Here is a 25,242-nt window from a genome sequence, read left to right on the forward strand (position 1 = left end):
GCATGACGCAGAAATAATGGGGTGCGACTCGAGTTTCGCCATCAGCTGGAAGACGGTGTCCCTTTTTGGTCAGTGTCAGCGGAGGAAAGGGAGAGCGGAGTGATGTTGAGAGACGGACCCTCAGTCTGCTGCTCTCTCCCTCCACTGAGACTGACCATCAGATGCAGGCACCGTGAGACCAGTAAAAAGTGAATTATTTAAATGTATGCTCACTCAGCTGTGCTTCACAAGTAATACAACAACTGATCTATTATTGGTGTGATCCTATTGCCTACATCAAATATATATATATTTTATTAATGGTCTGAGAATAAGAATGCATTGGCATGGCAAATTCAAGCAAAGCCAATATGCAGTGATAATGTTCTGGGCCAATAGCCTACTGTACAAACCTCATTAATACGGTGTTGTTTTTAATAGGGTGATGTTGCATGGGCTTACGTTTAAGTTTTTTTATTTTTTTTTTTTTTATTTTTTTTTTACAGTAGATCTCGGCTTGCATTTTGACTCAGAAACTGATGGACTCCAAAAAGGTTGGTGACCACTGCTGTAGAACATCTACAGATGGACTATCCAAACAAAGTGTTTCTTCACAAGAATGTTTTAAAGTTCCACATTTTTTGGAATTTCAGTTTGCGGTTATTAAAACATTTAACATATATGATACATGCAAAGCAGTTTTGAGAATAAAGTAAAAGAGCATATTCAATCACAGTCAGCACTAAGTGGTGTCTTCCTAATAATGGCATGCAGTACAGTATTTCTTATTTAAAAAAGGCACTTATCTACTAGTGAAAGTAGAAAACAGCTAAGTGAATGAGAAGGTCAGGTGCACACAAAAGAACAATAAATATAGGTTAACAAACATTTGTGTAGTAAATAAATGAAACAAGCTTTAGCGATCGAAACATGAAGAAATGTCATCACTATATCAACCTTTTGAAATATGACAAGAAAAAAAAATGGAATTTATCAATAAAAAAAATATCATTAAAATACCAATCATACAATGACTGTTTTTACTTAGACTAATATGCATTCATGTAAGAAACAAAAATAGATACAGTATGTAGTGTATTTTAAAATGGCAAACAGCACATACAATAGTAGAAGTTATTATTATAGCACATAAAATATTTGGAATAATGGAATCTATAAAAAAAAATATTGATAATACCAATGCTGAATGTCCTGAATTGGTTCGTAGTGTTCTTTGCAAGGGACAGCTTCCTTTGAAGCATGTAATTGGGGAAAAATGCTTGAAACCTGAATGTGATACCCCATAAAATGAGTCACCCCCAACACAGCATATTCACTCCACGTTTCTGTACCTGGTGAAGAGGTTGTAAAGCACCCTCAGGGTTGACTTGAGGTCACAGTTCACAATATCTGGGAAATAAGGGAATTAATAACATTTGAATAAACACAAACAGCAATCTCTCTGAAAAAAGAAATGTTTTGATAGAATTCAAAAAAATAAATATTTGACTGGTATTGACTCTATCAGGATATGCAGTATAAAGGAAATGTTTTGACCATGAGAAATGATTCAGGTGCAACACTGCCAATGAAAAAGACACACCGACCATGAATGTGTTTCAACACACATTCACAGACACACTACTACATAATACTAAGGACAAACTAACAAAGACGTCACGTAAACACACACAAACCCCAACAAGTAAACATATCCACAAAGGGGCTTGGCGTGTAGTGCTTTTATTTTATTTTAGCAAAGTGTGGCATTTAAGATTCACTGAATGGATTTGTACCGTAGAAGAGCATATAGCCAATTCTCTCGGAACAGTTCGAATGGAAGATACAGCAATATTCTCACATAAGTTTTGCTTTCAGGGCTTACTGCCTGACAGAATTCTCACCAAAAAATACTGGACTTTAAATTAGGAGGCAAATGTATTGCGCCATCATCATGGTTTTGCACCAAATTTCCAGAATCAGTCTTCTTAAAAATAAGAAAAAGGACAAAAAAAATGTAAAAGTAAAACAAACCATAATTGTCCATGGGAACTATATAAACAGCATCCTAAAGGAGAACACCTACCTTCAGGTCTAGGTTTGGGTCTCTCCAAACCTCCGTCTTGCATCAGCTCAAAAGAGAAGGACACATTGTGCACCTGCATGAGAAGGACAATGACAGCAACATTACACAACAGAAGAGCAAGTCACACAAGTAGGCCTAGAGTATGAGGAAACAGCTCCCAAACCATAACACACCTATACAATTCACACAAGTCATTACAGTTCCCCTACCACAGGTTCCTAGGTGTGTAAACATCAGCTCAATAAACCCATAAGCTCTTTACAGCTGGACAAACAGTCACTCGGCACCAGGCAAAAAGGAGGGGGGGGGGGGGTTCTATCAGAATTTGGTTGTTGTTTGGTTCATGTAAAAGTGTGGTACTGAGTGTCAGTACAGAATGTGGGAAGCCTTAGAACAGATCAGCTAGGAGGTGAAGGCAATTTAAGAAATATGGAGTGGATAATTAGTAGCCAAAGCTTAAGAGAAAGAGAGTGCTTGAGACAGAAGAAAGAGTGAGAGAGCGAAAGAAAAGGAAGAACAAGAGTTAAAAATCAAGCAATACCGAGACTGACCATTGGAGGATTCCTTCAGGCGAGTACCAGGGACTCCTATATAGCAGCTGTCCCTGAAAAGACCCCTTGTCCCCCCCCCCCCTCTCCCTGCATTAGCGCTAATCTCCTGGCCACTTATTGATTTTCTGTGCAGGAGCAGATTACAGATGCTGCCTGCCGGGTGCCCACTGCCTGGCACAGCCTGCTGGAGAGGACCCAGTCTCAGGCCTGACAGGGCATCCCTTTAGAAAGCCTGCTAAGAATAGCCGTCAAGAGGATTTGGGTTGCACATTGTCTGTCTGACAATATGGAATAATCTTCATGATAAATACCAATATCAGCAAATATAATTAATCACTGAGGGATTAGCAATCTTGAATTTAAAAATGATGCAAATGTTTGAATTAAACAATTAGGGCCTGAAAATACAATAATTTGCTGGAAATGTATGAAACGGAACAAAACAAAGACTAGTGTGTTCACTGTCATTAAAGTGTACCACACAGAGCAAAGATAGAATTTGGAAAAATGGAGAGTAAATGTCAACATACCTGTTGTTCAAAGTTCTCAGGAGTCAGGAAGAAATTATAGAGTGGAACAAAGTAGCCCTCCAGCAATCCCATCAGCAGAACAAGGTACACACCGTCAGCAAACTAAAGAATAAAAAAAACATGCTTATTCATATCAATATACAAGAGGTATGATTCTAATTAGATACAGTTGAAGTCGGAAGTTTCCATACACTTAGGTTGGAGTCATTAAAACTCGTTTTTCAACCACTCCACAAATTTCTTGTTAACAAACTCTAGTTTTGGCAAGTCGGTTAGGACATCTACTTTGTGCATGACAAGTCATTTTCCAACAATTGTTTACAGACAGATTATTTCACTTAATCTCAATTCCAGTGGGTCAGAAGTTTACATACACTAAATTGACTGTGCCTTTAAACAGCTTGGAAATTCCAGAAAATTATGTAATGGCTTTGGAAGCTTCTGTTAGGCTAATTGACATCATTTGAGTCAATTGGAGGTGTACCTGTGGATGTATTTCAAGGCCTACCTTCAAACTCAGTGCCTCTTTGCTTGACATCATGGGAAAATCCAAATAAATCAATTGTAGACCTCCACAAGTCTGATTCATCCTTGGGAGCAATTTACAAACGCCTGAAGGTACCACGTTCATCTGTACAAACAATAGTACGTAAGTATAAACACCATGGGACCACGCAGCCGTCATGCCGCTCAGGAAGGAGACGCGTTCTGTCTCCTAGAGATTAACGTACTTTGGTGCGAAAAGTGCAAATCAATCCCAGAACAACAGCAAAGGACCTTGTGAAGATGCTGGAGGAAACAGGTACAAAAGTATCTATATCCACAGTAAAACGAGTCCTATATCAACATAACCTGAGAAGCCGCTCAGCAAGGAAGAAGCCACTACTCCAAAACCGGCATAAAAAAGCCAGACTATGGTTTGCAACTGCACATGGGGACAAAGATTGTACTTTTTGGAGAAATGTCCTCTGGTCTGATGAAACAAAAATAGAACTGTTTGGCCATAATGACCATCGTTATGTTTGGAGGAAAAAGGGGGAGGCATCCAAGCCGAAGAACACCATCTCAACCGTGAAGCACGGGGGTGGCAGCATCATGTTGTGGGGGTGTTTTGCTGCAGGAGGGACTGGTGCACTTCACAAAATAGATGGCATCATGAGGGGAAATGATGTGGATATATTGAAGCAACATCTCAAGACATTAGTCAGGAAGTTAAAGCTTGGTCGCAAATGTGTCTTCCAAATGGACAAAGACCCCAAGCATACTTCCAAAGTTGTGGAAAAATGGCTTAAGGACAACAAAGTCAAGGTATTAGAGTGGCCATCACAAAGCCCTGACCTCAATCCTTTAGAATATTTGTGGGTAGAACTGAAAAAGAGTGTGCGAGCAAGGAGGCCCACAAACCTGACTCGATTACACTAGCTTTGTCAGGATGAAGTGGGCCAAAATTCACCCAACCTATTGTGGGAAGCTTGTGGAAGGCTACCCGAAACGTTTGACCCAAGTTAAACAATTTAAAGGCAATGCTACCAAATACTAATTGAGTGTATGTAAACTTCTGACCCACTGGGAATGTGATGAAAGAAATAAAAGCTAAAATAAATAATTCTCTCTACTATTATTCTGACATTTCACATTTTTAAAATAAAGTGGTGATCCTAACTGACCTAAGAGAGGGAATGTTTACTAGGATTAAATGTCAGGAATTGTGAAAAACTGAGTTTAAATGTATTTGGCTAAGGTGTATGTAAACTTCCGACTTCAACTGTAATTCCAGTTTATACTGTACCTGTGTGTCCAGTTCAGCCACCTCCAGATTGAGCTTGTTCAAGTGTTTGTTCACAAAGGTGATGAGAGTCTGTGGAAACAGCAGTCAGTTCTGTGAGGCACGCCAACAGTACAACAGAAAACTCTACTACTACTAGTATTAACACACACTACCTTTTTTACCACATTGAGCTTGTCTGGAGCGTGATCAAACAGGGTGTCGAAAGCATCTCGCTCTTAATGGACGGAGAGAAGTCATACCGTTACTCACAGAAACGAGGTAAAAAGCTTCAAGGTTGTCATATACTGAAAACAGCGATTTAAAATATATATAAAAAAAATAACAAGTGTCAAATTTACTGCGACTGATTAAAAGATGCATTAGGAGAGAATAAACCCAGTAGAAGACATACCATGTCTGCCAGATAAAGCCCTGAGGGAAAAGAGAAAGACAAAACAAGATTTGGTCTTCAAGGACAGCTCACGAAGAACTTCATTAAAATGTCCATATTAGCCTACTTTACATTTGAGTAATTTAGCAGACGGACGCTCTTATCCAGAGCGAATTACAGTAGTGAGTGAGTACATTTTCATACTGGTCCCCCATGGGAATCGAACCCACAACCCTGGCATTGCAAGCGCCTTGCTCTACCAAGTGAACCACAAAGGGACTATTCTACAACTACTAAATCTTTCTCAAATTATTACCAATTCTACAAGGTATGACTCCAAACATCTAGAAAAGGCAACTCTCCTCAATGTAATGCTCACAAATATTCCTGATAGGCATCAGTCTGGAATTTTCTGTAATGACCTTAGTGATCACTGTTTTACAGCCTGTGTTTGTAATGGCTGCTCAGTGAAACAACCTGTCTTGATTGTCATAGACACTTACTAAAAAACTTTAAATGAGCAAGCCTTCCTTCATGAACTGGCCTCTAAAATGGTATAGAATCAGCTTGATCCCCTCTGTCGAAGACGCTTGGACCTTCTTTTCTTGATATTTTCAGTGGTATTGTTAACAAACATGCCCCCATAAAGAAAATGAGAATTAACAACTGGGTCTAGCCCCTGGTTCGACTGGGATCTTGTAGAGTTACTCCACCTCAAGAATTGCATTTGGTGACAGGCTCGGCACACACATACTCCGGCTGACTGTTTCTCGTTCAGGCAAATGAGAAATAAGTGCACTTAGGTTATCCGGAAGGCCAAAGTTAGTTACTTTAAGGAGCAGTTCTCTCTCTGTGGGTCTAACCCCAAGAAGTTCTGGAAAACAGTTAAAGACCTGGAGAATAAACCCTCCTCCTCACAGTTGCCCATGTCCCTTAATGTTGATGTGGTTGTTACTGACATGAAGCACAAGGCTGAGCTCTTTAAATCACCACTTCATTAAGTCAGGATTCCTATTTGACTCAGCCATGCCTCCTTGCCCGTTCAACATTTCCTCATCTCCCACCCCTTCTAATGCGACTATCCCCGATGCTTCTCCCTCTTTCCCCCCTGCCCCGCTACAACGTTTCTCCCTGCAGGCAGTCACTGAGTCCGAGGTGCTAAAGGAGCGCCTTAAACTTGACCTCCAAAAAACATCTGGGTCAGATGGTTTAGCCCCTTTCTTCTTTAACGTTGCTGCCCCTATCATCGCCAAGCCTGTCGCTCCTTTCTGGGGATGTTCCCATTGCTTGGATGGCAGCCACAGTTCGTCCTTTATTTAAAAGGGGGAGATCAAGCTGATCCTAACTGTTATAGGCCTATTTTTATTTTACCCCATTTATCAAGTGTTGGAAAAACTTGTCAATAATCAACTGACTGGCTTTCTTGATGTCTATAGTATTCTTTCGGGTATGCAATCTGGTTTCCGCTCAGGTTATGGATGTGTAACTGCAACCTTAAAAAGGTCCTCAATGATGTCACCATTGCCCTTGATTCTAAGCAATGTTGTACTGCTATTTTTATTGACTTGGCCAAAGCTTTTAATACGGTAGACCATTCCATTCTTGTGGGACGGCTAAGGAATATTGGTGTCTCTGATGGGTCTTTGGCCTGGTTTGCTTACTACCTCTCAAAGAGTGCAGTGCATAAAGTCAAAATCTGCAGTGCATAAAGTCAAAATCTGCAGTGCATAAAGTCAAAATCTGCTGTCTCAGCCACTGCCTGTCACTAAGAGAGTACCCCAAGGCTCGATCCTAGGCCCCCCGCACTTCTCAATTTACATCAACAACATAGCTCAGGCAGTAGGAAGTGCTCTCATCCATTTATATGCAGATGGTAGTCTTCTACTCAGCTGGCCCATCCCCGGATATTGTGTTAAATGCTCTAAAACAAAGCTTTCTTAGTGTCCAACAAGCTTTCACTACCTTTAACCTTGTTCTGAACACCTCCAAAACAAAGGTCATGTGGTTTGGTAAGAAGAATGCCCCTCTCCCCACAAGTGTGATTAATACCTCTGAGTGTTTAGAGCTTGAGGTCGTCACCTCATACAAGTACTTGGGAGTATGGCTAGGCAGTACACTGTCCTTTTCTCAGCACATATCAAAGCTGCAGGCTAAAGTTAAATCTAGACTTGGTTTCCTCTATCGTAATCACTCCTCTTCACCCCAGCGTCCAAAATAACCTTGATTCAGATGACCATCCTACCCATGCTAGATTACGGAGACGTAATTTATAGATCGGCAGGTAAGGGTGCTCTCGAGCAGCTAGATGTTCTTTACCATTCAGCCATCAGATTTGCCACCAATGCTCCTTATAGGACACATCACTGCACTCTATACTCCTCTGTAAAATGGTCATCTCTGTATACCTGTCGGAAGACCCACTGGTTGATGCTTATTTATAAAACCCTCTTAGGCTTCACTCCCCCCTATCTGAGAAATCTACTGCAGCCCTCATCCTCCACATACAACACCCATTCTGCCAGTCACATTATGTTAAAGGTCCCCAAAGCACACACATCCCTGGGTCGCTTGTCTTTTCAGTTCGCCACAGCTAGCGACTGGAACGAGCTGCAACAAACACTCAAACTGGACAGTTTTATCTCAAACTCTTCATTCAAAGACTCAATCATGGACACTCTTACTGACAGTTGTGGCTGCTTTGTGTAATGTATTGTTGTCTCTACCTTCTTGCCCTTTGTGCTGTTGTCTGTGCCCAATAATGTTTGTACCATGTTTTGTGCTGCTACCATGTTGTTGTGTTTCCTTACCATGTTGTTGTCTTAGGTCTCTCTTTACATAGTGTTGTCTCTCTTGTCCTATATTTATATGTACTTATTATTAATCCCAGGCCCCCGTAGGAGGCCTTTTGGTAGGCCGTCATTGTAAATAAGAATTTGTACTTAACTGACTTGCCTAGTTAAATAAAATTTAAAAAAATACCATTGATACATTCATATCAACCTGATACAGAGGAATGTTGGTGGTGAATACAGTAATGTTGTTGGAGTACACAAGCGATTAACCTTACTGAACAGTAACAAAATGGGCCACTATGCATTGTCACATGTTGAGTCAAGGGGCTGCTGCAACATCCCAACAGCTATCACACAAAAGAGGGCCAACAAGGAATGGCTTAGCGGCCAACAAGAAACGGCACCCTTTCTCTTCATGGTGTAATCCCTGATGGCAGTGGCAGGGCAACGGTCCTGGTCATATTATAACAGCCCTGTGACCATGATATGAGCGCTTTGATCGCCCACTAATCTCCCCAGCTGCTCTGGACCTGCTGGTCCGCTCCAACCTCAGCTGGGGCAACGCTACACTGGCAAGGAACCATCCCATCCCTGTTTACACAATGGTCGACTGTGTTCATACACACTGGTGAAATAATTGTGCTTGAAAACCTATTAATAGGATGCAGTTATTTCATAAAGGCTACAGAGGGGATTGCATTTGAGAGATACAAATCTATATTAAAGTACTTCATATTGTAAATAGGAGATTGCATTGTGTTTCGGGGAAGACAGTGGTATGTGGTTTACTGCTGTGGTGAACCCATCCCTATTTCTAACATAACAGAGCTCTCACACCGAGTGAGAAGGAGGGTGTTCTCTCAATGACTGGTTCATCCCATCAGAAAAAAGTGACCTACTCTGTATTGCCCGTGATCTCCTCCTGGATCTGGCGAGATTGCAGAATCCCCTCCCTTTTCTGAGAGAAAATAAAGAAAAAACAGGAAAAGAAACAGAGTAAATAAGCATTTTAACAGTCATAGATTTAGCCGGTGGTAACTTGTGAAATAGACACCGGCTGGAATGCGGTTTTAACCAATCAGCATTCAGGATTACACCCACCCGTTGTATAATTTGACATAAAGTATTGTAGTACTGCCATTTATCGTAAAACAGCATTTATAAGCATGTATAGCGAAGTTATTATAACATGTTACAAAACATGTATATGACCTCAGAGACTTATATCAAGTTTCATTCATGTGTACTATGCACCAAGCAAAATAAGAGGATTTACAGTACCTGAACCACCACTACTTGGATGGACACGTGATCAGGAAGTCTGATTGGTGCTCTGAAGTGCTGAGATAGCGCCACCAACAGGTGAAGAATGGCCACTATACTCTTAGCATGGACCGCTGGGCAAGAGACCGACAGAAATGGGGATTTGCTTTAGTTTTCATTGGTTGGAAGAACAATCAATGAAGGAAACAATGTTTTGATTCCTGCCTAATAAAAAGAAGCTAAATTAAAGGAGCGGTATCTAAAAGCCCTCTGATATCACCCTGATCCTCTGAGCCTAAGAGGATCAGAACAGAAGTGTGTGTTATATCTCCCTTAAGTGTTTTCTTCAGCTTAAAAGAAAAAGGCTGAAAGCAGGGACCGACGCATTGATTTGGTTAGCGCTTGGCTGACAGAATTCTGCTGTAAATTCGATCAAAAACGCCATCATATCATACAAGTGTTCCTCTTTCGTGATGTAGTCATGCATTTACCTCTTACCGTAAGCCGAGATCCACATTAGCGCCACTGGCTGCCCCTGGCGTATTTGTTATGGTTTTTGAAAAGCAAAGTAATACAAAAAATAAAACACTGCACATAGTCTGCTCTTCTATCAAGTGCCATGATTAAAACAGTGTTTGTCGTTTTAAGTCACGTCTTTGTTGTTTGGAATATTGCAAAAAGACGTGGCAGTTTCACCGCTACGGGTTCCAACTTTAATGAATATGTATATTTCTGGACTACCTCCCTCAAATCAGTTCATCCCTACAACTCTCTTTCCTTTTCTCATACATGTAGGCTAATGATAAAACACAAGCTAGAATGCTATTACCAGTGTTATCATATTCTTGTTAAAAGCCTCATAAAAATGGAGACATCAAGGCAAACCTAAAGTGCTTTACTGAAATGTACTGTATGGACAGACATTCCTTCTCCATTAGAGACGGCTCAATGGGAAGCAGAGAAAACTCGACGACCACTGTATGGACTCGTAACAAGCTGAAGCCCCCATGTATTCCACCGGTCTGACCACTTGGGCTCACTCAACAACTACTGTATGCCGAGTCTCTCTCACCAAAGAGAGGAAAATGGACTGAAACACGGAGGGACTGTCCAATAAGAACGCTTGTTATCATTTTCCGTTGCGTAATGTCTTGCTACGGTGTGCCCTAATTAATACGACCTAGTTCTCAGCCTCTACTTACAGTCCACGTTCCATTTGATGCTCCTGGCAGAGACCTTGATGGAGTCGTTGATCCTCTCCAGCACCGTCTGCAGTTTCTGTTTCTGGGCGATCTCCGACTGGGTCACCTCAGCCACGTTCAGCTTCTCCCCCTCCAGCTTCTCTGAAACACATATACAAAGAAAACAGCACGTATTACATTTGGTCAGGGGTCTTCTTTAGCATAAATACAGGCATTTGCACAATGAGAGAAAGGCCTGAGAGAAAATGGTCAGAGGGAGAAGGCGATCGGTAGTAGTGATCCTTTAAGTTTGATGGAAAACCATTAAATGGACTCGTTCCTCACCAAAGAGTTTCTGCAGAACCTGCCCGTCGTATAGATCCTCAGCCAGGTCCTTCACGATGATCCTCTCCCCCACCAACACATCATTGATCCAGTCGATCAACACCTTCTGGAGTTCCTGTAGTTTCTGGTCGTTCTTGGAGTTTGGGTCGACCATGGTGCGGACCTCATTCTCCTCTGTAGGAACGGAAAGCAAGATTAGGTAGGTATAGCCAGTGTCAAGGCGTCTCATCTTCTATGGCCAGGGATCTCAGATGGGGACTGTACTGTACTGCACTTACCTAGCATGGTGTCTTCTGGGTCCAGTTCGTATTGGGTGGGGCTCAAGGGCAGGTTGATGGCATTCATCCCCTCTTCCTGGAGCTCAGACACTGTAGGGAGGGAAGACGCAAAAGAGAGCACATCACGTCACTCACAAGGCATCCTCTCAAACCGCTATCTTTCAGTGCCACAACTATAAATTCACGTAGGTTGTAAGTGGCTTACTGTTTGTGGCTCCTTTTTAACTGTGATAATTCGACAAAAGAAAAAGTGCTTTCCACAATTTAGGCTACTACACGTTTCATGTTGCTCAGTACTTTGCTGCTCTTAGCATTAGCTAAGCTTTGCCAGTATGGCCAATCCAGCAGACATAAGCACGGAGGGTCAGGGGAAATGAGAGGTTGTTGTTAAGGCGGGGGACAACTACTAGGATAGTGACCAGCACATGATAGCACTGTAATAGTGTTCCCACACCACTAACACACTAGCTAACTACTACCACAGCTATTTGGTCAAAATAGCCTAGCGCTAACACAGGACCAGGCGTTGCCTTCTTTATCATGTCTAATTGAGGTGTAGCGGTTATTTCTGGAAGTGGTTTCACTAGTCAAGGAATATTTTCTTAGAAGCTGCTGCTCATTGGAAAAACACGGCAATTTTATCTCAAGTCCAGGTAATGCCCTTCTGTCCTCCAGACAGGCATTTCCTCATAGTCTACTACTTATTGGCCCTTATCCGTACACTCCTCCTCCCTAGGCTATATCTCACAACAGAGGAGACGTGTTCTAAAGGGGATGATTCTTATGTATTCTTAAATCAATAGCAGCAGCTACAATTGATTCTTAAATCAATATCACGTTTTCTCCTTAGATCACTGCACCACCTCAGCTTTCTGTGTCACCGATCCTAAATCAGCTTTATCTGATCTGACACTGTTCTCAGTTAACCAAGACAATATACTTTCCCCCGCTGTTTAGTAGCCTATTTATCACACAGAACATCCTGGTTTCCCATCAACCCCTGCCCTGCCCAAGCATGCGTTTCACTATACTGCTTCGTGTCAGTTTCAGTGACACCTGTAGTGGTGTGAACATCCTGTGCTGGATTTCTCAGCCTTCCTTCCCAGCGAGGATGACATCCTCTTAATCAACACCATCAGCAGCCCTAATTCTGACCGCCTGTGTAGCGTCATATCAAGACGGAGGAGAATATCCTGTGCCTTGACAGCACGACAAACGTATTCACCTTTTCCAGATTTTGTTGTGTTACAGCCTGAATTTAAAATTGATTAATGGACATGCAATTATCTGTAAGGTCCGTCAGTCGAGGCTTGAATTTCAAAAACAGATTCAACCACAAAGACCAGGGAGGTTTTCCAATGCCTCGCAAAGGGCACCTTTTGGTAGATGGGTGGGGGGGGGAAAGCAGACATTGAATATCCCTTTGAGCATGGTGAAGTTATTAATTACACTTTGGATAGAATATCAATTCACCCAGTCACTACAATGATACAGACGTCCTTCCCAATTCAGTTGCCGGAGAGGAAGGAAGCCGCTCAGGGATTTCACAAAGTTTAATGGCCGTGAAGGGAGAAAATTGAGGATGGATCAACATTGTAGTTACTCTGCAATACTAACCTAATTGACAGAGTGAAAAGAAGGAAGCCTGTACAGAATACAAATATTCCAAAACAGTTATCCTGTCTGCAACAAGGCACTAAAGTAATACTGCAAAAAATGTGGCAAAGCAATTCGCTTTTTGTCCTGAATACAAAGTGTTATATTGGATTTGCCCCAAACATAACATTACTGAGTACCACTCTCCATATTTTCAAACATAGTGGCAGTGGTGTAAAGTACTTAAGTAGTAGTTCAAAGTATTTTTACATAAGTACTTTACTATTTATATTTTTGCCAACTTTTGCTTTAGTACATTCCTTAAGAAAATAATGTACTTTTTACTCCATACATTTTTCCTGACACCCAAAAGTACTCGTTACATTTTGACAGAAAAATGGTCCATTTCACACACTTATCAAGAGAACATCCCTGGCCATCCGTACTGCCTCTGATCTGGCGGACTCTCTAAACACAAATGCTTCGTTTGTAAATTATGTCTGAGTGTTGGAGTGTGCCCCCGGCTAACCACCAATTAATTTAAATAAAATTGTGCTGTCTGGTTTGCTTAATATAGGGAATTTGAATTGGTTTATAATTTAACTTTTGTTACTTAAATAGATTCTAGCAATTCCATTTACTTATGATACTTAAGTAGACCACTGCGCCTCCCGGGTGGCGCAGTGGTCTAGGGCACTGCATCGCAGTGCTAGCTGCGCCACCAGAGTCTCTGGGTTCGCGCCCAGGCTGGGCTGGGTTCGCGCCCAGGCTCTGTCGCAGCCGGCCGCAACCGGGAGGTCCGTGGGGCGACGCACAATTGGCATAGCGTCGTCCGGGTTAGGGAGGGTTTGGCCGGTAGGGATATCCTTGTCTCAGTATGTAAAATGTAATATGTAATATGTAAAAATGTAAAATGTAATAAAATGTATGCACTCTACTGTAAGTCGCTCTGGATAAGAGCGTCTGCTAAATGACTAAAATGTAAATGTTAAGTATATTTAAAACCCAAATACGTTTAGACTTTTACTCAAGTAGTATTTTACTGGGTGACTTTCACTTTTACGTGAGTCTTTTTTTTTTAATTAAGGGTATCTTTACTTTTACTCAAGTATGACAATTGAGTACTTTTTCCATCACTGCATAGTGTTATGGGTATGATTTTAAAATAGCCAAGGACTGGGGAGTTTCAGGATAAAAAAAAGAAACGGAGCTAAGCAGAGGCAAAATTCTAGTTCAGTCTTTTTCACCAGACACTGGGAGATGAATTCACCTTTCAACAAGACAATAACCTAACACACAAAGCCAAATCTACACTGGAGTTGCTACTTGAAAATCTACAGCAAGACCTGAAAATGGTTGTCAAGGAATAATCAACAACCAATTTGACAGAGCTTGAAGAATTTTGAAAAGAGTAATGGGATTGTGCAAATGTTGCACAATCCAGGTGTGGAAAGCTCTTCGAGACTTACCCAGAAAGACTCACAGCTGCTTCTACAAAGTATTGCCTCAGGGGTGTGAGTACTTTTGTAAATGAGATATTTATGCATTTCATTTTCAATGAATTAGCAAACATTTCTCAAAACATGTTTTCACTTTGTCATTATGGGGTATTGTGTGTAGATGAGTGAGAAAAAACTACTTAATCCATTTTTAACTCAGGCTGTAACCGAGCAGTCACTTTATCCCTACCTACATGTACAAATTACCTCGACTAACCTATAGCCCCGACCCCCACACATTGACTCGGAACCGGTACCCTCTGTATATAGCCTCATTGTCAATTTTAAGTTTTACTTTTAAGTAAATATTTTCTGAACTATTTCTTGAACTGTATTGTTGGTTAAAAGTATTCGGCATATGTGACAAATAAAATTTGAAATGTGGAATAAGTAAAGGGGTATGAATACTTTGAGGGCACTGTATGCCTTCTCTCAGAAATAATTGTATGACTGAAAATTGCATGCATCAGCGTGTCTACAAGAAAATACAGGTATTATCACTGCCCTCCCAATCACACATTTAAATAATCTCCATAAACAATGTCCTCTTGACCAGCAGAGATTCACAGACAGAGCATGTGATGCTATGAGTTAGGGTGCTAATCCTATCCCAGACCTGCTACAGACACTGGGTCTCCATTCCTCGTCTCCTTTCCTTCATATGAACTGATGTGAAGGAACTGGATTGGTGAAAGCAAATACCTGGTAGGTATCCACCACACATTGCTTACACCCATCCTGCAACATCATCTATGTGTAAATGAAGGAAGGGAAAGCAGCAAAGGACGCCACTTTAGATTGTTGAAATGCAGCCACAGTGTTTCTCCTCTCCTCCCTCTCCTCATGCTCCAGCAGTGGGTGGGTGAATACTAACAGGCTGTCTTACCTGGTGGGCAGAGTGCTCGACAGCCCATCTCTCCATTCTCTGAGTTTCCAGCATCTTCCCTTCACCGACTCATCCTCTCCTCCAGCCTGCTTAACATCCACTGTCCTGTCTCTAACACTTTCTGTCTCACCCTTTCCTCCCTCTCTCGCCGCGGTCCAATCAACAGGCTTGTTCAAGGCCGTGCCCCCTCTCTTCCTCCCCATCGTAAAATGTCAGAGAGCTTCAAATTAAATATACTGCCGCAACGCGGGACCAGAGAAGCTTTCCATCAAATCACCAGGAACACACTGCGGACATCCTGGCCAGTGTGCTCCGCTGTGGATGTGTGTGAGGGAGAGACGGGATAGGGCTCAGCTGTAGTGTGTCAACCACTCAGCCCTGTGAACTCTGATTGATACAAACCAATCATAACACAAGTGCAGGGCCGGACAACCACATTTTGGGGGCCCCCTGGAGATCAGGGGCACTCTGAACAGGACAAACGAAGAGGGAACATTTCCACTTAATGTGCAACTTTAATTCATTTGATGATGAACTTGAGGAAAAACAATGGGAAACTTGTTCATTTTATAGGTGTGTTAATCCTGTAGCAGTGAAATCAAGGACATATACTAGCAGTACAGCTGCTCCTGGAGTTGTGTTTGCTCTTGCCTCATTCCTGAGTAATTGCATCTGAAGTAGTAGCATACTCTACATGGCAACCATAGCCTGCAGCTACAGTAAGTAACTCTACTAGGCACTGCATGCGCTCCCAGGCTGCCCTGCAGGCCAACTCGGGTCAATACAAGAACGTTGAATTACAAGACATCCTATAAGAGTGTGTAAGCTAGTTTACTGATATTTAAGCGTATGTAGTACCCTACTCCATTCTGATCTCTTCAATTAATTTGCAGTTCGGAAAGCAGGCAATGGCGATATTCCTTTACCAATAACGAATTGACAGAATCAGACTGAAGAGTAGACAATGGTCGAGGCGTGACTTCATTACACAACGTATTTTCTACTCAGACTGAAACAATGTTGTAGCGACTAGCTAATTAAAATGAGCTACACGGTCGTTCCTTAAAATACTTATTTTCTGCTTGTGCTTTGCTGATGTTTAAAACAATTTTTTATACACATGGTACTTCACGCAAGTAAAGTTTACACATAGTCGTGACAGTATTGTTTTGATCAGAAATGTACCTTCTTTTGCCTTCTTTCTTCTTACTAAAGTTCCTCCAAGTTTTCCCAGGAACGAGTCATCTTTCTTTCTGGAAGAGGGTGATTTCGGAGTCGTCGGCGACGGAGAGGATGGCGACTTTTGCGGCGAAGTAGCCATGATACAATTTATCCAAAAGTACAATCAATGTTGTAAAAGTTGAGTAGGTCTCTGAAATAAATAGATTTTCAAGTCAAGTTCTGCTCAAATCAATTTTCACTCCCTAAAGCGGAAACGGAATTTCATCCAGCCTTAAATCCCTTCCTTGTTTCCTCCCCTATTTCTAGTGTAAATAAAACCCTACTGGCTGAATACATTGTAGCAACTGGCCCCTGTTGCTTTGACCAGTGTGCTATGTAACTTCTGATTTATCACAAACACATTTCTTCATTATCATATTTTTTCTAGTGGTATCAGTAAGGATGCATAGACATTGTTATAGGCGTTATTCTAATACCACCAACATAGGCTTTGATCCTCAAAAAGTTCTACAGATGCACCATTGAAAGCATCTTGATTGGCTGCATCACCGCATGGTATGGCAACCCAGCAAACATGTCCATATTGGTACGCTGTGGGTCCAATGCGGGCTAAAATATTGGCTCCCTGTAGGCTGCCCACATTGGGCCGCTGTGCCTTTGCTCATCAGCTCCAGATTGGTCCCCAAGGGATTTGCCCAGTGTTGCCCAGTGTGGGCAGGCCATATCTGGTGAGGGCAAGGGCCCGTTGAGCCCAAGGGCCCGTGCTGGGTTTGGTGTGGGCTAGCCCGTGCTAGGTTTGGTGTGGGCTAGCCCGTGCTGGGCTTGGTGTGGGCTCGCCTGTTTTGGACTTAGTGTAGACTAGCCAGTGTTGGGATTAACTGTGTTGGGCTGATGTGGGCTGGCCCATGCTGGGATAGCCCGTATTTGGTAGGTGTGGACTTGTTATGGCTTTTTGTGGGCTAGCCCCTGTCCACCTTGCCCACATGAGGCCAATGGGGTTATGTTTGCTGGGAACTGCTTGGCATTCGACCGCAAGGCGCTACAGAGGGTAGCGCATACGGCCCAGTACATTACTGGGGCCTAGCTCCCTGCCATCCAGGACCTCTTACTCTATTCCAGGTAATGTCAAAGGAAGGCCCTAAAAATTGTCAAAGACTCCAGCCACCCAAGTCATAGACTGTTCTCTCTGCTACCGCACAGCAAGCAGTACCGATGCACCAAGTCTGGAGCCAACAGTACCCTAAACAGCTCTACCCCCAAGCCATGAGACTGCTAAATAGTTACCAAATAGCTACCAGGACAATTTGCAATTACCTTTTTTGCACTAACTCTTTTGACTCATCAGATACGCGGCTTCTACTGTTTATTATCTATCCTGTTGCCTAGTCACTTTACCCCTACCTACAGTACCAGTCAAGAGTTTGGACACACCTACTCATTCAAGGGTTTTTCTTTATTTTGCTATTTTCTACATTGTAGAATAATAGTGAAGACATCAAAACTATGAAATAACACATGGAATCATGTAGTAATAAAAAACAAAGTGTTAAACAAATCAAAATATATTTTATATTTGAGATTCTTCAAAGTAGCCACCCAGGTTTTTTTTTTTAATACATTTTTATTTATCTCCGGAAGCCAGTTAAGAACAAATTCTTATTTACAATGACGGCCTACACCGGCCAAACCCTCCCCTAACGACGCTGAGACAATTGTGCGCCACCCTATGGCACTCCCGATCACGGCCGGTTGTGATACAGCCCAGGATCGAACCAGGGTCTGTAGTGACGCCTCTAGGACTGAGATGCAGTGCCTTAGACCGCTGCGGCACTCAGGGTAGGGTTGGGTAGGTTACTTTCTAAATGTAATCCGTTACAGTTACCTGTCCAAAATTGCAATCAGTAACGTAACTTTTGGATTACCCAAACTCAGTAACGTAATCTGATTACATTCGGATACTTTTGGATGACTTTCCCCTTAAGAGGCATTAGAAGAAAACAAAAATGTAGGTTACCAATTGAACCACATCTATTGCAGGATAAATCAATGTTAAAGTTTACATAGCTGTTCATATATGGATGTTACATTTTACTTTATGGGTTGGTTATGAAGGCTTCTTCTAACCCATCACTTTCTACTACACATAATAATACGATTAAATTATATCTTTACATTAAAAACCAAAGTCTATCAGAATTCCAGTCATTCCAATAAATGTTATACACCTTGATCTTCAAGAATGGGACTTGGAAATATGGAAGTATAGATTAGCCAAATTGTTTAACCTGAGCATGACCCCAAAACTAAGGACTTATTAGCCACCCCTATTCTGTTGTTTATGATTTTGTTGTCATGGAGGACTGATTGGGCTCATTGATTCAAGTTGAAAAATAAATGCTGCTTTCATGGAATTGCATGGTTTGAGCACTACTGAAAAGTGCTATTTACATGTGAAAAATGAATTCCATATTTATATTATATAAATATGAATGCCACATTTGCAATAGGCATATTGTTAAACTTTTTGTTGGCATACTTTGATATCTTGATAATATGCAGCTGTTTAAAGGGCAAATCCACAGATAAAACAAATAAACGGCCATCCCGCCTCTGTTTTGGTAAAAAGCTGAGGGATGGGCCTGGAGAAATGTAACCACTCTCAGAATAACAGACAGAGCTATGGATGCAAGGACTGACCATCCATGATATCAACATGATTGTTTTAGCCATGTTATGAGGTTATACAGTGTTAGTTTACATTTACATTGTTTACAAACATTGGAGAAAAACAAGCTTATATTTTGGGTTCTCATGGAGTGTGACAGTTGAACTAAGCTCATGAGGCATTTATAAGTTATATTCTTCAAGAATCAATGAATATATATACAGTACCAGTCAAAAGTTTGGACACACCTACTCATTTAAGGGTTATTCTTTATTTTTACAATTTGTAGAATAAAACTGAAGACATCAAACTATGAAATAACACATATGGAATCATGTAGTAACCAAAAACATGTTAAACAGATTAAAAAAAAAAAATCATATTTGAGATTCTTCAAAGTAGCCACCCTTTGCTTTGATGACAGCTTTGCACACTCTTGGCATTCTCTCAACCAGCTTCATGATGTAGTGACCTGGAATGCATTTCAATTAACAGGCGTGCCTTGTTAAAATTTAATTTGTTGAATTTATTTCCTTCTTAATGCGTTTGAGCCTATCAGTTGTGTTGTGACAAGGTAGGGGTGGTATACAGATGATAGCCCTATTTGGTAAAAGACCAAGTACATATTATGGCAAGAACAGCTCAAATAAGCAAAGAGAAATGACAGTCCATCATTACTTTAAGACATGAAGGTCAGTCAATTCAGAAAATGTCAAGAACTTTGAAAGTTTCTTAAAGTGCAGTCAAACCATCAAGTACTGTGATGAAACTGGCTCTCATGAGGACATTAGACCGGTGGAAATCTGTCCTTTGGTCTGATTAGTCCAAATTTGCGATTTTTGGTTCCAACCACTGTGTCTTTGTGAGATGGATGATCTCTGCATGTGTGGTTCCCACCGTGAAGCATGGAGGTGTGATGGTGTGGGGGTGCATTGCTGGTGACACTGTCAGTGATTTATTTAGAATTCAAGGCACACTTAACCAGCATGGCTACACAGCATTCTGCAGCGATACGCCATCCCATCTGGTTTGAGCTTAGTGGGGCCATCATTTGTTTTTCAACAGGACAATGACCCAACACACCTCCAGGCTGTGTAAGGGCTATTTGACCACGAAGGAGAGTGATGGAGTGCTGCATCAGATTACCTGGCCTCCACAGTCACCCGACCTGGGAACTCCTTCAAGACTGTTGGAAAAGCATTCCAGGTGAAGTTGGTTGAGAGAATGCCAAGATTGTGCAAAGCTGTCATCAAGGCAAATAGTGGCTACTTTGAAGAATCTCAAATATAAAATTCTATATGTGTTATTTCATAGTTTATGTCTTCCCTAAAATGTAGAAAATAGTAAAAATAAAGAAAAACCCTGGAATGAGTAGGTGTGTCCAAACTTTTGACTGGTACTGTACATAAGCAATATCTTTCTTTGAGAGGGAAAACACATTTGATAGGCTGAATCTTTGGGTTTCTGTAGTGTTTATAAGTGCTTTCCAGTGCAACTGACAAAGTGTTTTATATTATTCTATTTATAAGGCTGCATACATTCAGAGGTTTTCTTGGTAAGGCATACAGTAATCTCTGAAGGCTGTCTCGAGAGACTAGCCTATACAGACACTTGACATACAACCCTCAGGTCCATAAGAGGTGTGGTCCTCAAGTAGGAATTGACAAGTCAAATTGATATACATATTCAAAAGGGTCATCATGCCACGTGCGGCCAAATCCAGTAGGGTAGTCACTAGTAGTGAAGTCACTTGTCTCTTCTGCCTGTGGAGCTGCATGGTGCTGTAGCCTTTTCCCTGCCCCAGAGGGCTGATTCTCTTCAGGTCCAGTGGAACTGGTAGCCTCTAGACAGTACCAGGCTCTCCGGGTCTCTGTCCTCAGCCCTCTCCTGCAGCCGCTGCTCCTCCAGCAGGCTGACCAGAGTGTCTCTCCTCTCCACCACCTTCATGATCTCTGTCAGCATCTCCTGTTCCTCCGCCAGCTCACCGGAGCTCTTCCTGGAATCTGCAAAGGGCCACAGCGGATAAAGGGCAGCGGCGCAAACGTATAACAGTGGTAAGTACAGAATGTGTAACAGCTGTGTACTACAATTGCACAGTACTACGCTACAATTACACAGTGTGTGACCCATACCGTCTATGGACATCCTGCATCGTAGATCCATCTGTAGTTGACTTTGTCTGTCCTCCAGCTCGAGTTCCTGAGCACTAACAACAGACAAGACAACTCATTTCGAACACTTCACTCCATAATGCGGTCACCATCTGAGAATGCACTGTGCCTCTCATCTTTTCCTACTTACAATATGACCAGCTCCTCCTCGTAGCGTGCCAGTCTGTTCTTCTCCAGGACCAGCTTGAACCACATTTGAAGGAGCTCGTGCTCATCAGAGAGACCATCACCTTTGTCTGATAGTGGGAGAGAGCAAGGTCACAATCAGTTACCCCAACCCCATATAGAAGTTTGATCATCCTGTTTCTTCATTCCTCATTACGTCCAAGGTTGACTAATAAGATCCCTGTCACAAGGTTATACAGTAGATGGACATAGTAATCGTCCAACTGTACATGAGCCTATAACGTAAATGGGTCATTCCATCAATTCGGTGCCTTTTGAGAAGTATAACTTGGTGGGGGAAAAAACGCTAGATTTTCACCTGATTTTAACATTCTGTAATAAAGAGCACACGTTCAACTTCATAAAAAGTGTTCCCCCATCTCAATAAATAAAAAAATAAAATGAATATAGAAAGTGCCTATTAGGGCCTCCCGGGTGGCGCAGTGGTCTAGGGCACTGCATCGCAGCGCTAGCTGTGCCACCAGAGTCTCTGGGTTCGCGCCCAGGCTCTGTCGCAGCCGGCCGCGACCGGGGGGTCCGTGGGGCGACGCACAATTGGCCTAGCGTCGTCCGGGTTAGGGAGGGTTTGGCCGGTAGGGATATCTTTGTCTCATCGCGCTCCAGCGACTCCTGTGGCGGGCCGGGCGCAGTGCGCGCTAACCAAGGGGGGCGGGTGCACGGTGTTTCCTCTGACACATTGGGGAGGCTGGCTTCCGGGTTGATGAGACAAGATAATAATTACTAGCGATTGGATACCACGAAAATTGGGGAGAAAAAGGGGTAAAAAATAAAATAAATAAATAAAGTGCCTATTAGGTGCCAAATAAAGTAACAGGGTTGACCATAACAGGGTTGACCATAACAGGGTTGACGTAAATCCCTCTGTCACAAGGGGATTGGAAGCTTATTGTGTGGAACAGGGAGTGACAATTGAACGCAAGCTTCACAATTTGTATTTATTGTTCAAACATTTCTAGCCTGTCTATTTATGGGTAACAGAGTTGGCGTGTTATGCTCGACCTGCTCAGTTTTCCACCACAAAACACCAGCAAATGGCCAAAAAGAGTAGAACCAGCTCACCTACTTTTACCCTATGATTTGACTATTAGATGTTCAATGTTTATTTTGAAAAAACACCTTTAAAAAGGAATAGTTTCACCATATTAGAACAGGAGTTCAGTTCATGTAACAGAGTTGACCTTAAAATGAGGGACAGCCATAAATGAATCACATGAAATAAATAATAATATTCAAAATTGACTTTGCCAAAGCAACAAAATAACTAAGGCTTTACAGTGAAGGTGAACTTGGAGAAATGTTGGGGTTAAGTGAGTTAAAACCTTCCTAGAAGTCACATGGAGGGACATGTCAAAATGCTGAATTTTGGCACCTCAGCTTTTTTGGCACTTCAGCACTGGTTGAATCAACATTGTTTCCACGTCATTTCAGTGAAATTACATTGAACCAACGTGGAATAGACGTTGAATTGACATCTGTGCCCAGTGGGTTCTGTCTTTTTTCATATGAAAAATCTGATTGATTGATTTCTCCATGGGGTCTATAGTAAAGGGGACTTAATATAACCGACTTTTAAAATTCAATATTGGTCCACAATTTCTACTTAAAATATCAAAGGGACGCAAAAGGTAATCACTTCGTGGAACGGCCTAATACTAACGCTAGCGACTTCATAAAGCACTTTATAATGGAACTTCGTAACTATCAGAGAAGCTTAAAGAGTTAACTTTTGAAAATGTAATAGCATGAAAGTGTAACGCGCAGACAACAAGCTAAAGGTATTTATTTAAACTGCATAAGCACATTCTCCATACTAGTGTGTCATTTAAACAAGTTAGTGGGTGACTGGATCTGGAGAAATAGATTTTTATGTCAAAGCTACTAACACGGAGATTTAAATTAACTACAGATATGACATATTAGACCCATTAGAAGAGTGTGTTTGATTGAACGACCGCTCCTCGTGCCTTTTCTAAATCTTCTGAAACATTATGCCGTCTTTGTTGTCAGACAATTAAGAGGAAACTCCTTCTCTACCATTGCCACATACTGTACAGCACTGTGACCCTTGCCTCCAAATACCCCGGCAAACATCCATTGATTCATATTTTATTTTTTTACCTAGACAATACATCTATTTTGATTGAGGAGAGTCAGATGCAAAGTCTAAACTCTGAGAAAAAGCCTTGTGTTCCTTTTTCAAACTCAGAATCTTGCCATGCACATACACTTGTCATTGTCTGACACCTACCCCTGCCCTCTTTCTATCCATTTGGAGTATGTTAATAATGTAAATGAACAAAGATTCTATTGCGCCAAGAGCCCTTCGCTATAATGCAATTATCCAAACAAGGCAAAAACAGCCACACAATGGCTGCCACTGCATCACAAGAGAATATCTCTGTGTAGTTTTAGAATCAGAATTTGCAAGGTCATTCACTGTACTGAGAGGAGCCTGCCTGTAATGTATCTGTCTCAATGGTATTTAGACAAGATACACTAAGTCATTCAGTGGAGGCTTTTAACATTGAGCCTGACTATTGAACAAAACCTGAGTTTACACAAAAATGACTTTACAAAGGAGATGTGCTTTCCATTTGAGAATAGAAGGAAAAAAACTTGGATGAAACAATTGCATTACTCAGTTCTGTGTGCTTTTATGCACTTGTTAGTGGAATTAAATAATTCCTCTAATGTACTCATTAATTAAATTCAATCTGTCTATTTATAAGAATTTGTAAGATACTTATTAACATAAAATAGACAGGATACAGTCTTATCAAAATTAGATAATAGTGTTTATTCTCGGAGCACGCTGCCATTTGATCATAAACACAGGTTTATATACAAGATATGACGTCATAGGTTACAGAATGAGTCTCATTGTCCTGACAAATAGAAAACAGGTTCAAAAGTTCATTCTAACTTCACTGGACACACACATGACACATAATATAATCAATTATCCTGAAGGCTCACTATAATTTATTACCACTTTAGCAGACAACTCAAGATAATGGAAGACCTAAAAAGTTACCCCCAGCCTTATCAAAACATCTCAGGGCTAAGTTGGGTCAGTTCAACCATAGTTTAACGACCCTTTCTGCTTATTTTATGACCCACAACACAAATCTCTTTTCACCAGGCATGCAGAGTTCAATTAGTTATAGTTTTATCTAAAGCTAGAATTTGTTTTAACTATTTATTAACAAAATTCCTAACAGCACTGTAATCTAATTTAATATAATTGTAATAAAAGTAACAGCTAACTATGCTTAAACTCCCTATAATTCTTTATCTGGGTGTACCTCAGCCACGCTAAAGGTCCTAAACGATATCTTAACCGCCATCGATAAGAAACAATACTGTGCAGCCGTATTCATTGACCTGGCCAAGGCTTTCGACTCTGTCAATCACCACATCCTCATCGGCAGACTTAACAGCCTTGGTTTCTCAAATGATTGCCTCGCCTGGTTCACCAACTACTTCTCCGACAGAGTTCAGTGTGTCAAATCTGAGGGCCTGTTTTCCGGGCCTCTGGCAGTCTATGGGGGTGCAACAGGGTTAAGCACCAGCTGTCAGAGCAGCTCACAGATCACTGCACCTGTACATAGCCCATCTATAATTAGCCCAAACAACTACCTCTTCCCCTACTGTATTTATTTATTTTACTCCTTTGCACCTCAGTATTTCTACTTTGCACACTCATCTACTGTCAAATCTACCATTCCAGTGTTTTAATTGGTATATTGTATTTACTTCGCCACCATGGCCTATTTATTGCCTTTACCTCCCTTATCTCACCTCATTTTCTCACATTGTATAGACTTATTTTTCTACTGTATTATTGACTGTATGTTTGTTTTACTCCATGTGTAACTCTGTGTTGTTATATG

At 41.5% G+C, this 25,242-nt stretch overlaps 2 protein-coding genes across 2 annotated transcripts in view; both read right to left on the reverse strand.

The window, feature by feature from the left end:
- Nucleotides 1-260: 260 nt before the first annotated feature.
- Nucleotides 261-16,586, reverse strand: LOC120054123 (alpha-parvin-like). The gene is made up of 12 exons (XM_039001533.1): nt 16,331-16,586; nt 11,165-11,254; nt 10,887-11,060; nt 10,563-10,703; nt 9,379-9,494; nt 8,997-9,055; nt 5,327-5,346; nt 5,088-5,149; nt 4,936-5,004; nt 3,147-3,248; nt 2,066-2,138; nt 261-1,389 (listed from the first exon to the last, which is right to left on the reverse strand). Exons 1-12 carry the CDS (start codon nt 16,464-16,466, stop codon nt 1,313-1,315), a joined length of 1,119 nt encoding a protein of 372 aa, XP_038857461.1. The 5' UTR covers nt 16,467-16,586; the 3' UTR covers nt 261-1,312.
- A 3,736-nt stretch (nt 16,587-20,322) lies between these two features.
- The window catches only part of LOC120053289 (protein-methionine sulfoxide oxidase mical2b-like), an 81,750-nt gene continuing 76,830 nt past the window's right edge, over nt 20,323-25,242 (reverse strand). The window contains exons 27-29 of the mRNA XM_039000425.1: nt 21,294-21,393; nt 21,125-21,198; nt 20,323-20,995 (exon numbers count right to left, since the gene is read on the reverse strand). Of these exons, the coding sequence (XP_038856353.1) occupies nt 20,811-20,995; nt 21,125-21,198; nt 21,294-21,393 (359 nt within the window). The 3' untranslated portion in view covers nt 20,323-20,810. The remainder of the gene's footprint in view (nt 20,996-21,124; nt 21,199-21,293; nt 21,394-25,242) is intronic.

Source organism: Salvelinus namaycush, chromosome 9, assembly GCF_016432855.1.
Source record: "Salvelinus namaycush isolate Seneca chromosome 9, SaNama_1.0, whole genome shotgun sequence".
NCBI classification, from domain to species: Eukaryota; Metazoa; Chordata; class Actinopteri; order Salmoniformes; family Salmonidae; genus Salvelinus; species Salvelinus namaycush.